Source organism: Myotis myotis, unplaced genomic scaffold (assembly GCF_014108235.1).
Source record: "Myotis myotis isolate mMyoMyo1 unplaced genomic scaffold, mMyoMyo1.p scaffold_m19_p_2, whole genome shotgun sequence".
Lineage (NCBI taxonomy): Eukaryota > Metazoa > Chordata > Mammalia > Chiroptera > Vespertilionidae > Myotis > Myotis myotis.
The window spans coordinates 63,363,987-63,378,387 of record NW_023416324.1 but is presented as its reverse complement, the minus strand read 5'-3'; the positions used below and the strand labels follow the sequence as shown (position 1 = coordinate 63,378,387).

General features: G+C 40.5%; 1 protein-coding gene across 1 annotated transcript in view; it reads left to right on the top strand.

Annotated features, from left to right (window-relative positions):
- COL24A1 (collagen type XXIV alpha 1 chain) overlaps positions 1-14,401 on the top strand; it is a 304,137-nt gene that overhangs the window by 105,593 nt on the left and 184,143 nt on the right. The window contains exons 19-20 of the mRNA XM_036348461.1: positions 1,272-1,325; positions 14,065-14,118. Of these exons, the coding sequence (XP_036204354.1) occupies positions 1,272-1,325; positions 14,065-14,118 (108 nt within the window). The remainder of the gene's footprint in view (positions 1-1,271; positions 1,326-14,064; positions 14,119-14,401) is intronic.

Below are 14,401 nucleotides of genomic sequence, written 5' to 3'. Positions count from 1 at the left end.
CCAGGGAGCAGCTCCTGCATTGAGCGTCTGCCCCCTGGTGGTCAGTGTGTGTCATAGTGACCAGTCATTCCCAGTCGTTCTTCTGTTAGGGTCAGTTTGCATATTACCCTTTTATTATATGGGATAGAGGCCTGGTGCACGGGTTGGGGCTGGCTGGTTTGCCCTGAATGGTGTCCCAGATCAGGGTGGGGGGCCAGCCTGGGTGAGGGGCTGAGGGCCGTTTTCAGACTGGCCACACCCCCTTCAGGGTGGGGGGTCCCCGCCAGAGTGCCTGGTCAGCCTGGGTGAGGGGCTGATGGCTGTTTGCAGGCTGGCCACACCCCTTTCAGGGTGTGGGGTCCTGCTGGAGTGCCTGACCAATCTGGGTGAGGGGCTGATGGCTGTTTTCAGGCTGGCCAAGCCCCCCAGCAGGGACCCTCACCCCATGAGGGTGTGGCCATCCTGGGTGAGGGGCTGTTGGCTGTTTGCCATGGCCCCCAGCCACCCAAGCTCCCAGTGGAGGCTGGCTAGAAGCAGGTATCTGGGATTTATTTATCTTCTATAATTGAAACTTTGTTGCCTTGAGCAGAGGCCACAGCCAGCCAGGGTAGGCAGGAAGCTTGGCTTCCTCCATCGCCAGGGCAACCAAGCCTCCTGCTTGCTCCAGCTCTGTGGCTGCCGGCCGCCATCTTGGTTGGGTTAATTTGCATATAGTCACTCTGATTAGCTGGTGGGTGTGGCTTGGGACATAGCAGAGGTGCAGTCAATTTGCATGTTTCTCTTTTATTAGATTAGATATGGGAATGCTAGAATAAGATAGTTGAGTTAGATATAAAATTGATTAAAACCCTGTATATTAATCCATAATCTTTGGGGTTATTTTTCTCATCAGACACTAGTTATTTATACCACTACCTAACAAAAATTTACCAGCTACCATGTAGTTAGTAAACAGTGAGTCCTTTGGTGGCTCTGAGTCCTATGTGGCATTGAAAAGGCCTGTTACAGACCTTTTGTCTTTTTTTCCAAGTTGTAGATGATTTTTTGAATAAGACTCCAACTCCTTTAGAAGGGATTAGGGGTCTGAGGATTGTTTATGAATGCCTGATATAGCAAGCTCTGTTTTAGTACACTTTGTAAGTTTAGTATTCCAATGTTAACTGCCTAACAATTAATCTTTAATATTGAGTTTTTGAGGAGTACATGTGAGAAAAGCAAAGGGAGTTTTTATATGCTTAATAGATTGAAAGTAATCTGCTATGGAATAAACTTTTCATTTTTATGTTCCCTAGGGTTTTCCAGGTGATATTGGTATTCCTGGACAAAATGGCCCTGAAGGATCAAAGGTAAAATAAGAAAAAAGTATGATATCTATAGTTTTCTATCTCATACTTCAATGAATTGCTTAAAAAATATATTAGGAAATCAGAACTATTCTGGACATTTTTGATCTGTCTCAGGTGCATTTAATGAACTATGTACATCTTGTTTCAAGATAATCAGGAAGTAGTTTGCACGTCTGGTTCTTATGGTGTCCTTGGTTGAGTTAAAGTATGTTATCCAGTCTTTTGGGTTCAGGTCATTGAAAAACTCTTTTTCTGGTTTAGTCTAGATTTAGATTAGGCTGACAGTGTTTGAAAAGTGCATAAATCATTGAAAACGTATTTTTAAAGAGGTGAAAAAGACATACCTAAAAAGCCATAGTATATAATAAATGGATGTAAGTGTTCTGACCACTAAAACCCTTTCGTGCTCATAAAGTATCCACAGATTAAAATAAAAAGCCTAGGTGTGCTGGAATTGATATAGCATGAAATATATTTTTTTAAAAAACTAAGCATTTTAAACTTCCATTACTGTCAAAAATTTAAATACCAAGCTTTGGCAAGCAGGCTGACATAGAATGAACGCTATAATAAACTAGAGGCCTGGTGCACAAAAATTTGTGCACTCGGGGGGGAGGGGGGTGTCCCTCAGCCCGGCCTGTGCCCTCTCGCAGTCTGGGACCCCTCAGGAGATAACGACCTGCTGGCTTAGGCCTGCTCCCGGGTGGCAGAGGGCAGGCCCAATCCCTAGGTGCAGCTCCTGGTCGGGCTCAGAGCAGGGCTGATTGGGGAGTTGGGGCGCCACCCCCTGTCATGCACAGAGCAGGGCGGATTGGGAGGTTGCGATGCCACCCTCAGTCATGCTCAGGGTAGGGCCGATTGGGGGGTTGGGGCACCGCCCCCTGTCACACTCAAGGCAGGGTCAATGGGGAGGTTGCAGCACCACCCCCTGTCACTCACAGAGCAGGGCCCATCAGGGGGGTTGGGGCTCCGTACCCTGTCATGCACAGAGCAGGGTCTCTCAGGGGGTTGGGGAGCTCCCCCTGTCACTCACAGAGTAGGGCCAATAGGGGAGTTGGGGCACCACCCCCTGTCACACACAGAGCAGTGCGGATCAGGGGGTTGGGGTGCCGCACACTCAGGGCAGGGCCGATGGGGAGGTTATGGCTCTATCCTGTCACACACAGAGCAGGGCCGATCAGGAGGTTGGGGCACCACAGCCTGTCACACACAGAGCCGCAGGGCGATCAGGGCGTTGGGGAGCTCTCCCCTATCAGGCACAGAGCAGGGCTGATCAGGGGGTTGGGGCGCCTTCCCCTGTCACAAACAGAGCAGGGCCGATAGGGAGGTTGTGGCCCCGCCCCCTGTCACACACAGAGCCACAGGGCGATCAGGGGGTTTGGGTGCTGCCGCCTGTCACGCTGATCCCGGTGCCGGGAGGCCTTGCAGCTCCACTGATCCCAGTGCTGGGAGGCATATTACCCTTTTACTATATAGGATAGAGGCCTGGTGCACATGTGGGGGCTGGCTGGTTTGCCCTGAAGGGTGTCCTGGATCAGGGTGTGGGTCCCCACTGGGGTGCCTGGCCAGTCTGGGTGAGGGGCTGAGGGCTGTTTTCAGGCTGGCGGGTGACTGAAGCTCCCAACTGCTCCTTTTCTTCTTTTTTTCTTTTTTATTCTGGGCCAGCTTTAGCTCTGAGGCTTGGCCCCAGCTCTTAGGCCTCCTCTGCTGAAAGCAGGTATCTGGTTTGTTTGGGTTCTATAATCGAAACACTGTTTCAACTCCAACTCTGAGATCCCAGCTGGCTGAAAGCAGGTTTCTGAGGTTTTGTTTAGCTTCTATATTTGTAACAGTGTTTCAAACTGCAAGCTCAGAGGCCAGCAGCGGCAGGCGGGGAATGTTGGAGTCCTCCGTCACTGAAGCAAGGAAGCCTCATGTTCGCTTCAAGTTGCCTGGCTGCCGGCCGCCATCTTGGCTGGCAGTTAATTTGTATATTGCCCTGATTAGCCAATGGGAAGGGTAGGGGATGTACGGCTAATTACCATGTTTCTCTTTCATTAGATAGGATAAAGTATTGAGAAAATAAAGATATAGAAAGATTTTTTTAAAAAGCCTGAAGTTTGAAGAATTATCAGGTTATGAAGTACAGCTGCTGTGGAAGGTTATCTATGGTCCAAAAATATTAAATTGAAAGTTGCAGAAATAAGCAGTTCATAAGTTTAAATTGCATGATGTTCTCATTAGTGTGATGAAATCTTATGTGGCCCTGCTCTGTCCCATCAAGGAAATGAATCATCCCACTGTCCAGAGCATCCAGGTTGTGTGTGCTGCTCACCTCGTAGCCACTTGGTAGCTGTCTTGGTTATCAGATTGATTGTGGCAATATTGGTGTTTATGTTCAAGTAACCCTTATCGTAGTTAATAATGGCCCCAAAGTGCAAGAGTAGTGATGCTTGCAATTTGGATATGTCAAAGAGAAGCTATAAGTGAAAGTTGAATATAGTATAATAAGATATTTTGAGAGAAAAAGAGAACGAACACATTAACATAATTTTAATTGCAGTATATTACTATAATTGTTCTATTTTATTATTAGTTATTGTTGTTAATATCTTACTCTTCCTAATTTATAAATTAAACTTTACCATAGGTATACACATATAGGAAAAACAATATATTTAGTGTTTGATACTATCCACAGTTTCAGGCATTCAGTGAGAGTGTTTGAACGTATCCCCCTCACAGATTGCTATGTAGTACAATAATAAACGTTTTACAGACATCTCATTTAATCGTCACAGCAGCATTATTAGGTAGATATTATTCCCATTTTACAGTGGGTTAAGTTGTTCCTCCACAGTCACATAACTATCACTACCTAGCCAGGATTCTAACCCAGGTGCAATTTCAAAGTCTGATCTCTCAACCACTTATCTTTGGAATTAAATTGTGGAGACCATTCAATACCATCATGAAGAGTTTTTACTTTATCCCTGGGCATCATGAAGTAATCAAAGATATTTAAGTAGTAAAGTGTCCTTGGTGATTTATGTTTTAAAAAGATACCTCTTGTGTCAGGATGCAATAAATAGGAGATAAATTTAAGGCAAGGAAATGACGTAGAAAAAAGCTAGAAAAGACTATCTGAAGATCTGAAATAGGACATCCATTTCAATCCGCAAATATTTATTGGCTACCTCTTGTGTAACAACTGTGGTTCTATGCCCTAGGGCAGTGATGGCGAACCTTTTGAACTCAGCGTGTCAGCATTTTGAAAAACCCTAACTTAACTTTGGTGCCATGTCAGATATAAAAATTTTTTGATATTTTCAACCATAGTAAAACAAAGACTAATATTTTTGATATTTATTTTATATATTTAAATACCATTTAACAAGGAAAATTCAACCAAAAAAAATGAGTTTGCGTGTCACCTCTGACATGCGTGTCATAGGTTCGCCATCACTGCCCTAGGGCTACAAAGATGAAAAGTTCTGATCCCTACTTTCAAGAAACTTACAATCTAGAGAAAGATATGCAGGAAAATCTTTATATTAACCACTAGAGGCCTGATGCACAAAATTCGTGCAAGGGGCTTGGCCCTCGCAGCCCCAGCAGGCCCCTGCAGGCCCTCACACCCTCAGCCAGCCCTCGCAGCCTCTCGCAGCCTTGGCCGGCCCTCACAGGCCCTCACAGCCCTTCCCAGCCTTGGCTGGCCCTCGCAGCCCCAGCTTCATCCGGGAGGTGGTCTGGATGGTCGTCTGGAAGGATGTCCAGATGGTCGTTCTGCTGTTTGGTCTAATTAGCGTATTAACTCTTTATTATATAGGATATGAATAATATATAATATGTAATACTATATGAGTATAGGGTTGGGGGACTTAGATTACACTTTGTAGACAAGGTAGCACTTGATCTGACATGATGAATGAGTAGGAATTTGCAAACAGACAAGTGAGATGTATGGCATTCAGGGAAAGGAAACTTGTGAGAAAACACAGTTGCAATAAATATTTGGAACATTTACTAAAAGTTATTCATTGTTTATGTGAAACTCAGATTTCACTTGGCATCCTGTATTTTATCTGGCAATCCTATTGGGCATCTATAAACTTTCCCTATCTACAGCAATGTTTGCCCTTTCTCTTTCCATGGAAGAATTCCTCTTTCTCCTAAATGTTCGGGTTCTACATGTGTTTTGCATCAAACCCGCTCTTGACTCCTGAATGACCTCATACCATCAATTACCACCTTTATCCTGATCTCTGACTCAAAATTTCCTCTCTTTGCCCTTAAAATTATTTTCACTGCCAATGTTGTAGTTTAGGCCCTCTTTATTTTTCACCAGGATCAGTGTAATAGCCCTCCAAGTGTTCCTCCTGCCTCCAGTCTGGCACTTTTTCAATGCTACTTCCAAGTTGCTGATGGAATAATGTTTGGAAAGTATAGATGTCATCATGTCACTCTTATGCTTAAATCCTTCAGTAATCACAGCTTCTAGGTTAAGGCTTGTAGTTCTTCACTTGTTACACAAAGTTCCCTATAGTAGAAAGAGTACACAATAAACTAGTGATAACAAGGATAGTACACTAAATACATAAACCAGTAACATAGTCCTTTCTTATCATTATTAAGTACTAGAGGCCCAGTGCATGAAATTCGTGCACGGGGGGGTGGGGGGGCGGGGTCCCTCAGCCCAACCTGCACCCTCTCCAATCCAGGAGCCTTCAGGGGATGTCCTACTGACGGCTTAGGCCCACTCCTCGTGGTACTCTGCTCTCTGCTGTGCCTGACTGCTTCGCCACCACCATGGTGATGAAGCCCTCACACCACTCTGTCCACTGTCTGTGGGGCCTAGGGGCTTTGCCGCCGCCACATGGATGAAGCCCCCATGCCCCTGCTGTCCACTCTCTGTCTTCGGGGCCTGGGGACTTTGCCGCCACTACAGCAGCAAAGCCCCCATGCCCTGCTGCCTGCTGTCAGCGGTGGGGCTGAAAGGACAGGGGGACTCCAGTGGGGCTGAGGGGACTGGGCACTGCCATCTTATGGCTATGGGCACCACCATCTTTGTGATGGCATGAGGGTCAATTTGCATATTCCCTCTTTATCAGCTAGGCTTATGTACTGTGCATAATTGTGTGTACTCTATCTTCATAGGGCCGGAATGCAGTAGGTCTATTTACACCAGCATCACCGCAAAAACACAAGTAATGTGTTGCACTCTGACTTCAGGATGGCTATGGCAGCATTAGGCAATAGGAATTTTTCAGCTCCAGTATAATCGTATGGGACCACTGCCATATACATGGCCTATTATTGACCAGACATTTTGTGGCACATGATATAGATTTACCATCACTCTTCTGAAGGCGTTATTCCAGCTAAACTGTTTAGTGTACCAAACTGTGCCATGCTTGTCTAAATCTCACTGAGCTCTGCATGCTGTTCTTTTTGTCTGGATATTTTTCTATCTTCCTGTGCCCTACTTTATTAGCTGACACCTTCACATCACATACCACATTGTCCAGGGAGCTTTCCCTGTTCCTCCCAAATCTAATCAAGATAACCTTTCTCTGTATTCCTGAAAAAAAATATATCAAGCACTTATCTTAGTATATATTATAACTGCTGGTTTGCTTATATCTCTATCAGATTGTAAGCTTTTTGAGAGAAGAGACTAATTGATTTTATACATATCACAATAATCACAAAATCTATAGCACATAATAGGAGCACAATAGATATTGGCTGAATAGATTATTGAAAGAATATTAAAAGCTCAGGAGTAGGAGCGGTTTTGGAGGAGGGGAAAAAAGAAGTTTAATTCTGGGTATATTTAGTTTGCAGTACCTTTTTGACATCAAGGCAGAAGGTATCACTAATAGTAAAGAAAGCTGAAAAGTATAAATAGTAGCATGAATGGAAGCTGAGATAGAGATATAGTATAGAGAATGGAGTTGTGAATTTCTTATGTCTAGTTTTAGTCATTCACCTGCTGTATACTCGGGAATTTGAACTTGATACATATATAAACATTTTTCATTTATTTATTTATTTATTTATGAATTCTTTATTAGCATTTATTGAGTTTATTCTATGTGTTAGTACAAGTACTAAATGTAGATTATAAAGATTTTTTTAATATATTTTATTGATATTTTACAGAGAGGAAGGGAGAGGGATAGAGAGTTAGAAACATCAATGAGAGAGAAACATCGATCAGCAGCCTCCTGCACACTCCCTTCTGGGGATGTGCCTGCAACCAAAGCACATGCCCTTGACCGGAATCAAACCCGGGACACTTCAGTCTGCAGGCTGACGCTCTATCCACTGAGCCAAACCGGTTAGGGCGATTATAAAGATTTTTAAGCCATGGTCCGTCTCATGGATGAGGTTACAATTTAGCGAGAATTTTTTTAAAAATCACAAAATGTTGTAAGAATTGCTATGTAAAAAGTTGGTGAAATGGTGTGATAGCCCAGATAATTGAGCAATAGATTCTGCCTTGGGATCTTGGAAATTACTTCAAGAGGAAGTGATAATTGAACTTAATGTTTTTAAGCCTGCATATCATACTAGGTGAAGTATTAATAGTGATCTTTGAAACTTCCTTCCCATGACTTCCTTTAGTCTTAGAATTACAGTACTTAAAAATGGGACAAAAGACCTGAAAGCCAGATATATTCATGAAACCCAAAGATTGAATTTCCAATGGGTAATAATTATTTTGTGGATTACTTTGTCACCTCATTAACACCAACAGCATTAGAGTAATTTATACACATTACTGAATTTTAAAATACTATCTAGAAGATATAATTTTATTATCAAAAGAACCAGAATAGTTCTAGGAAGAAGGATATAATTTTATGTTTTGTAGGTTGAGAAGGATCTGCTTTTGCCTCTCTTCTTGGTCCTTACTATTTGCCTTGAAATTGTTTAGAAACAGAAAGGAACAACAAAGCCAAACAGACTGACCCTGTTAGCATGATGTTTCTTTAGTTGTGTACACTGTATCATGGAAGCATCTTTAAACTAACTTTATTTTTATCTATGGGTATTGATTGGGAAGTAGGCTATAGAAGATGGTCATCAGGAAAATCATGTCCTCTGTACTTGAAATACATGGTTGCCCTATTTGCAAACACATTGGGTTCTTTCCAGAGCAATTTGGCATAGCTTTAAAGAAACCTTTCATTTTTTTCGTCATTTTCTGCCAGTTGACTAAAAGACTAAAACTACGATTAGAAACTTGTGTTAATTACGGTTCTATTAATTATGGGGGTGTGTGTGTGTGTAGACACAAAACACTTCAGCAAACCTTCTTGTGAGCTGAGCTACCCAATTTGGAAATATGCTTTCAAGTATCCCATAACATTAGCAAAACCACATCCTTTGCTGTTTACTGTAAAAAGTAACTGCCAGTCTCTGTTTTCCAGTAAACAGAGAAATTATTTGTTGCTACAATGGTTTGTATTGTTACTTTGGCTATGGAAATAAGGATGGTAAAAGGCTGTTATTGTCTACTACATAACATCTCTGATAAATTGTTAGAGAATAACTTCTTTTGTGAGGTTATGTTACAGAATATATAGAGATAAATTTTACATTGAACTATTAAAATATATGTTTACCTGGATGGAAGTGTGTGCTAATTTGGTAAAAGGAAAATGCTTAGCTCTAAATATTTCCCTGAGATGATCTCAATTCATCCTTGAAGGTTTACATTCCATACACTAAATCAAGATATTTATACACAGATTTCGTATATTAACCATTTTATCCTCCTGGCAGCATTTAGTCAGCTAGAAATATTTATTGAGCTTGTATAATGGGGGATGTACTGTGTTCAGAAATATTTATTGAGTTGGTTAAGCAATTATTTGGTTTTCTGTCTACTAAGGACTTGTAATTCTCTGAAAACGTGAGATTTCTATGTGAAAAGTTAAATGCATTACTAGGCAGCATGTACTTGGTGAATAATAAGGACCCCAGAAGAGAGAATGACTTATGTGGCTATTTTTCTGAGAAATTTCTTTAAAATTAGGATTTTAGTTGGGTGGGCTGGATTTGGCCATGCAGAGCCAATGGTTGAGAGATCCCATGCAATGGGTTCAAAATGGATAGAAGTAAGCAGGGCAGAAGTAGAACCACCTGACTTAAAAGAAAAGTTAGGAGGCAGATAGTGACAGATATTAAATATAAATCTGAGACGTTTCAATGCTAATAAACCCATGGAAGGCTTTTTTATATTGTGGTTAAAACATATAACATGAAATGTACTCTCCTATATTTTTAACAGTACAGTACAGTATTACTAACCATGTGCATATTATTGTACAGTTTAGATCTCTAAACCATTTTTTTTCTTGTGTGACTGAAAGTCTGTACCATTGAACAGCAATTTCCCCAACCCCTGTCAACCACCATTCTACCTTCTAGTTCTACAAATATCACTACTTTTTATATCTCATATAAGTAAAGTAATTTAAAATAAAATAAAGTTCTGGGACTGGCTTATTTCACTTAGCATAAGGTCTTCAAGGTTCACCCATGTAGTAGCATATGTCAAAATTTCCTTCTTTTTTTAAACATTGTAGTAGCAAAAACAAATCATTTTCTAGTAGTCCCAAAATTCACATTTTCTTTACTCATTCATCTATCCATCAATGGACATTTTGGTTGTTTCCACCTATAGGATATTTTAAATCATGCTGAAATGAGCATGGGAGTGTATGTAGATAGCACTTTGAAATCCCGTTTATAATTTTTTTTTTTTAATAAATAACCAGAGGTGGGATGACTGGATCACATAGTAGTTCTATCTCTAATTTTTGGAGTAACCCCATACCGTTTTTCCTAGTGGCTGCACCATTTTACATTCTCACCAACAATGCACAGCATTCCAATTTTTATACATCCTAGCCAGTATTTATTATTTTCTATTTGTATTTGGGTTTTTATTTTATTATGGTAGCCATTCTAACAGTTGTGAGGTGGTAGGTTTCCATTGTGGCTTTGATTTGCATTTCCCTGATGATTTTTGATGTTGAGTATTGTTACATACACCTGTTGGTCATTTGTATGTTTTATTTGGAGAAATGTCTATTCAAAGTTCTTTACCTATTATTTTAATTGGATTATTTAGTTTTTACTATTGGGTTATAGGAGTATCTTATAGTTTTTATAAATTAAACCATTATCAGATTTATGGTTCACAAATATTTTCTCTCATTCTATAGGCTGACTTTTCACTCTATTGATTGTTTTTTATTTATTAACTAGAGGCCTGGTGCATGAAATTCTGCACTCGGGGGAAGAGGGTTCCTCAGCCCAGCCTGCGCCCTCTCGCAATCCAGGAGCCCTTGGGGGATGTCCGACTGATGGCTTAGGGGAGCGGGCCTAAGCCAGCAGTTGGACATCCTTAGCGCTGCCACGGAGGTGGGAGAGGCTCCTGCCACTGCCACTGTGCTCACCAGCTGTGAGCCCAGCTTCTGGCTTAGTGGTGCTATCCATGTGGGAGCACACTGACGACCATGGGACAGCTCCTGCATTGAACGTGTGCCCCCTGGGGGTTAGTGCATGTCATAGCGACCGGTCATTCTGGCGTTTGGTCGATTTGCATATTAGTCTTTTATTATGTAGGACTAGAGGCCCGGTGCATGAAATTCATGCACAGGTTGGGTCCCTAGGCCTGGCCGGCAATCAGGGCCAATCAGGTTCCCCGCCTCACCGCCTCCCGCCTCCTACTTCCCTCGCTCTCTCAGTGCCCCACCGCTGCCACTGTTCACCAGCCATGTTCCACACCACCCCATGGTGGTCAGGGCACATCATAATGAGGGATCAAACTCCTGGTCTCCCGGTCAAACTCCCAAGGGGACACTTTGCATATTAGCCTTTTATATATAGAAATTGTGCAGAAGTATTTACTAGTTTATTTTGCTTTCATTCTCCTTTTTCTTTTCTTTTTTTTAAGATAATTTTTTTATTGATTTCAGAGAGGAAGGGAGAGGTAGAGAAAGGTAGAAACATCAATGATGAGAGAGAATCATCGATTGACTGCCTCCTGCATGCCCCCCCCACTGGGGATCAAGCCTGCAACCCAGGCATGTGCTCTTAACCAGAATCAAACCCGGGATCCTTCAGTCCGCAGGCCAATGCTCTGTCCACTGAGCCAAACCAGCCAGGGCTTGTTCTCCTTTTTCTGTGTGTCATATCTAAAACAATCATTCCCAAGACCAACGTTACGGAGCTTTCTGCTATGTTGTCTTCTAAGAGTTTTGCAGTTTCAGCTCTTATGTTTAAGTTTTCAATTCATTTTGTGAGGCCCTTCAGCTTTGTTCATTATTCTCAAGGTTGTTTGTCTATTCAGGGTCCTTTGTAGTTCCATATGAATTTTAGGATGTTTCTATATCTGCAAGAAATGCCGTTGACATCTGGGTAGGGATTGCATTGACTCTATAGATAACTTTGGGTAGTATGGACATTTTAGCAATATTAAGTGTTTCAGTCCATGAACATGGGATGTCTTTCCATTGAGTCCTCTTTAATTTCTCTCAGCAATGTTTTGTCGTTTTTTATTGTATAAGTCTTTCACCCCTTGGTTAAGTTCATTCCTAAATGTTTTATTCTTTTTTTATGTTATGGTAAATTAGATTGTTTTCTTTATTTCCTTTTTTAATTATTTGTTGTTAGTGTATAGAAACACAACTTCTTTTTGTATGCTATGTATTTTGCAACTTTGCTAAATTGGTTTATTCTAAAAAAATTTTTGTAGAATCTTTAGGAGTTTCTATATATAAGATTCTGTCATCTGCAAACAAAAATTTTACTTTTTCTTTTCCTATTTGTTGCCTTATTTTCGTCTTCTTGACAAATTGGTCTAGTAGGACTTCTAGTACTATCCTATATAATAAAAGCCTAATACGCTAAGTATCCAGTTGTCTGGTCAGCCATTCAACCAATCAAAGCGTAATATGTTAATGATATGCTAAGGTTGCTCACCTGCTCACTATAGCGTGCACTGACCACCAGGGGGCAGACGCTCAAACTGGTAGGTTAGTTTGCTGCTGGGCCAGCCAATCAGGACTGAGCAAGATGGGTTGGACTCGCCCTGGAGCCCTCCCCTGCTGCTAACCTCCCGCATCCCTCCCCAGCCCTGATCATGCACCAGTGGGGGCCCTGGGCCAAGCCTGAGCCCTCTCACAATCCAGGACCCCTCGGGGGATGTCAGAGAGCCAGTTTTGGCCCGATCCCATGGGACCCTACTGGTGCATGAATTCGTGCAGTGGGCCTCTAGTGTTGAATAAAAGCGGTTAGGGTGAGCATCCTTGCTTTGTTCCCGATTTTTCAAGAAAGCTTGCAGTTTTTCACTGTTGAGTATGATATGAACTGTGGACTTTTCATATTTGTCCTTTATTATGTTGAGGTAATTTCCTTCTATTTTTAGTTTGTTGAGGTTTTTATCATGAAAGGTTATTACATTTTATCAAATGCTTTTCTGAATGTTATTTTTGTTCTTCATTCTGTTAATGTGGTGTATCACATTGATTTTAATGTTAAAAAATCCTCACACCTCAGCTATAAATCCCATTTAATTATGATGTATGATCCTTTAATGTGTTATTGAATTAGTTTTGCTAGTATTTATTTTTTTTTAGGATTTTTGCTTCTATACTCACCAGAGCCATTGGTCTGTAATTTCTTTCCTTCCAGTGTCTTTGTCTGGCTTTGGTATCAGGGTAATGCTAGCCCCATAGTATAAGTTGTCTGTAAGAGTTTGAAAAGTATTTACATGAATTATTCTTTAAATGTTGTGTAGAATTCTCCAGTGAAGTCATCTGGTCCCAGGATTATTTTAGGGTGTGAATGTGGGGAGTTGATTACTAATTTAATATCCTCAATAGTGATAGATCTGTTCAGATTTTGTATTTCTCTATGATTCAGTTTTGGTAGGTTGTATGTTTCTAGGAATTTTATTTATTCCTTCTAGGTAATCCCATTTGTTGTTATGTAATTGTTCATATTAGTCTCTTATGATTCTTTTTATTTCTGTGCCATTAGTTCTATTGTCCCCTCTGAATAAGAAAAATGTTACCATGTTGAGAAAGATGTATAGGGTATTTTCTGAAATAGGAATATATTTTTTAGTTGTTTCAATCAATTTTTATTCAGTGAGTATTTGATTTTTAACAGCATGCATTTTGATTCTCAAAAGATTTTCTTTTAATTTTGAAATTCCTAATCATGTTCAGATTGTTAGTTTATTTTATAAATTGCCTTTTACCAGCTTGTCAGATGAAGGGAGATTATTTGAAGAGCATTTAGTATATGAATGATTTATTCCAGACTCTGTTGGTCTCTTAACAAATTAAAACATTATATAACCCCTCTATCTGTTTTCAGATTTTGTAAATCCTCTATTATGTATTTATTGTACTATTATCTTATTAACAATAAGACATATTGCTTTAAATTTAGAAACACTTTTTCTGAAAAAAGGTGTATCATTGAAGAGTAGTACACTGGGCAGATTATTTGAACACTAACATACTGTTTAAAATAAGTTTATCCTATGTTTCACAATTTTTTGTATGCTCTGTAGTTTTCTGCTCATCTACCCACTCACCCCATTTTGATAACCTCCTAATGGGAAATGAATGCTACTAAATAGTATTGCCAATCTCCAGATTAATGCTGATTGAAAAAATATTAATTGAGCTAAAGTTCTCATTATGTGTGCTTATGTTGTTTTTTATAGGGAGTCCTTGGAAATAGAGGGCCTCCTGGACCTCCTGGTCTCAAAGGAACTCAGGTATGGAGGAAATAAATATCCAATCAGCAATTTTTTGTTTAGTCTTTCCCCTTTTAATTTTTGTGGTACATTAGTTTTTGTTTAAAGAAAACATTGCTTTTCTGTCAATTTTTGCCTTAGAGGATTTCAAGTTACCATATTATATTAGCAGTTATGCCATGGGATTTAGAGTCATTCTGCAGTGTTCTAAATTCATTAAGTGATTTATGTCAGTGAACTCCATGGAACATCTGAAGAATCTGAGCCTAGAATCTCAGTTATATGTACTAGAATTTATATTTAC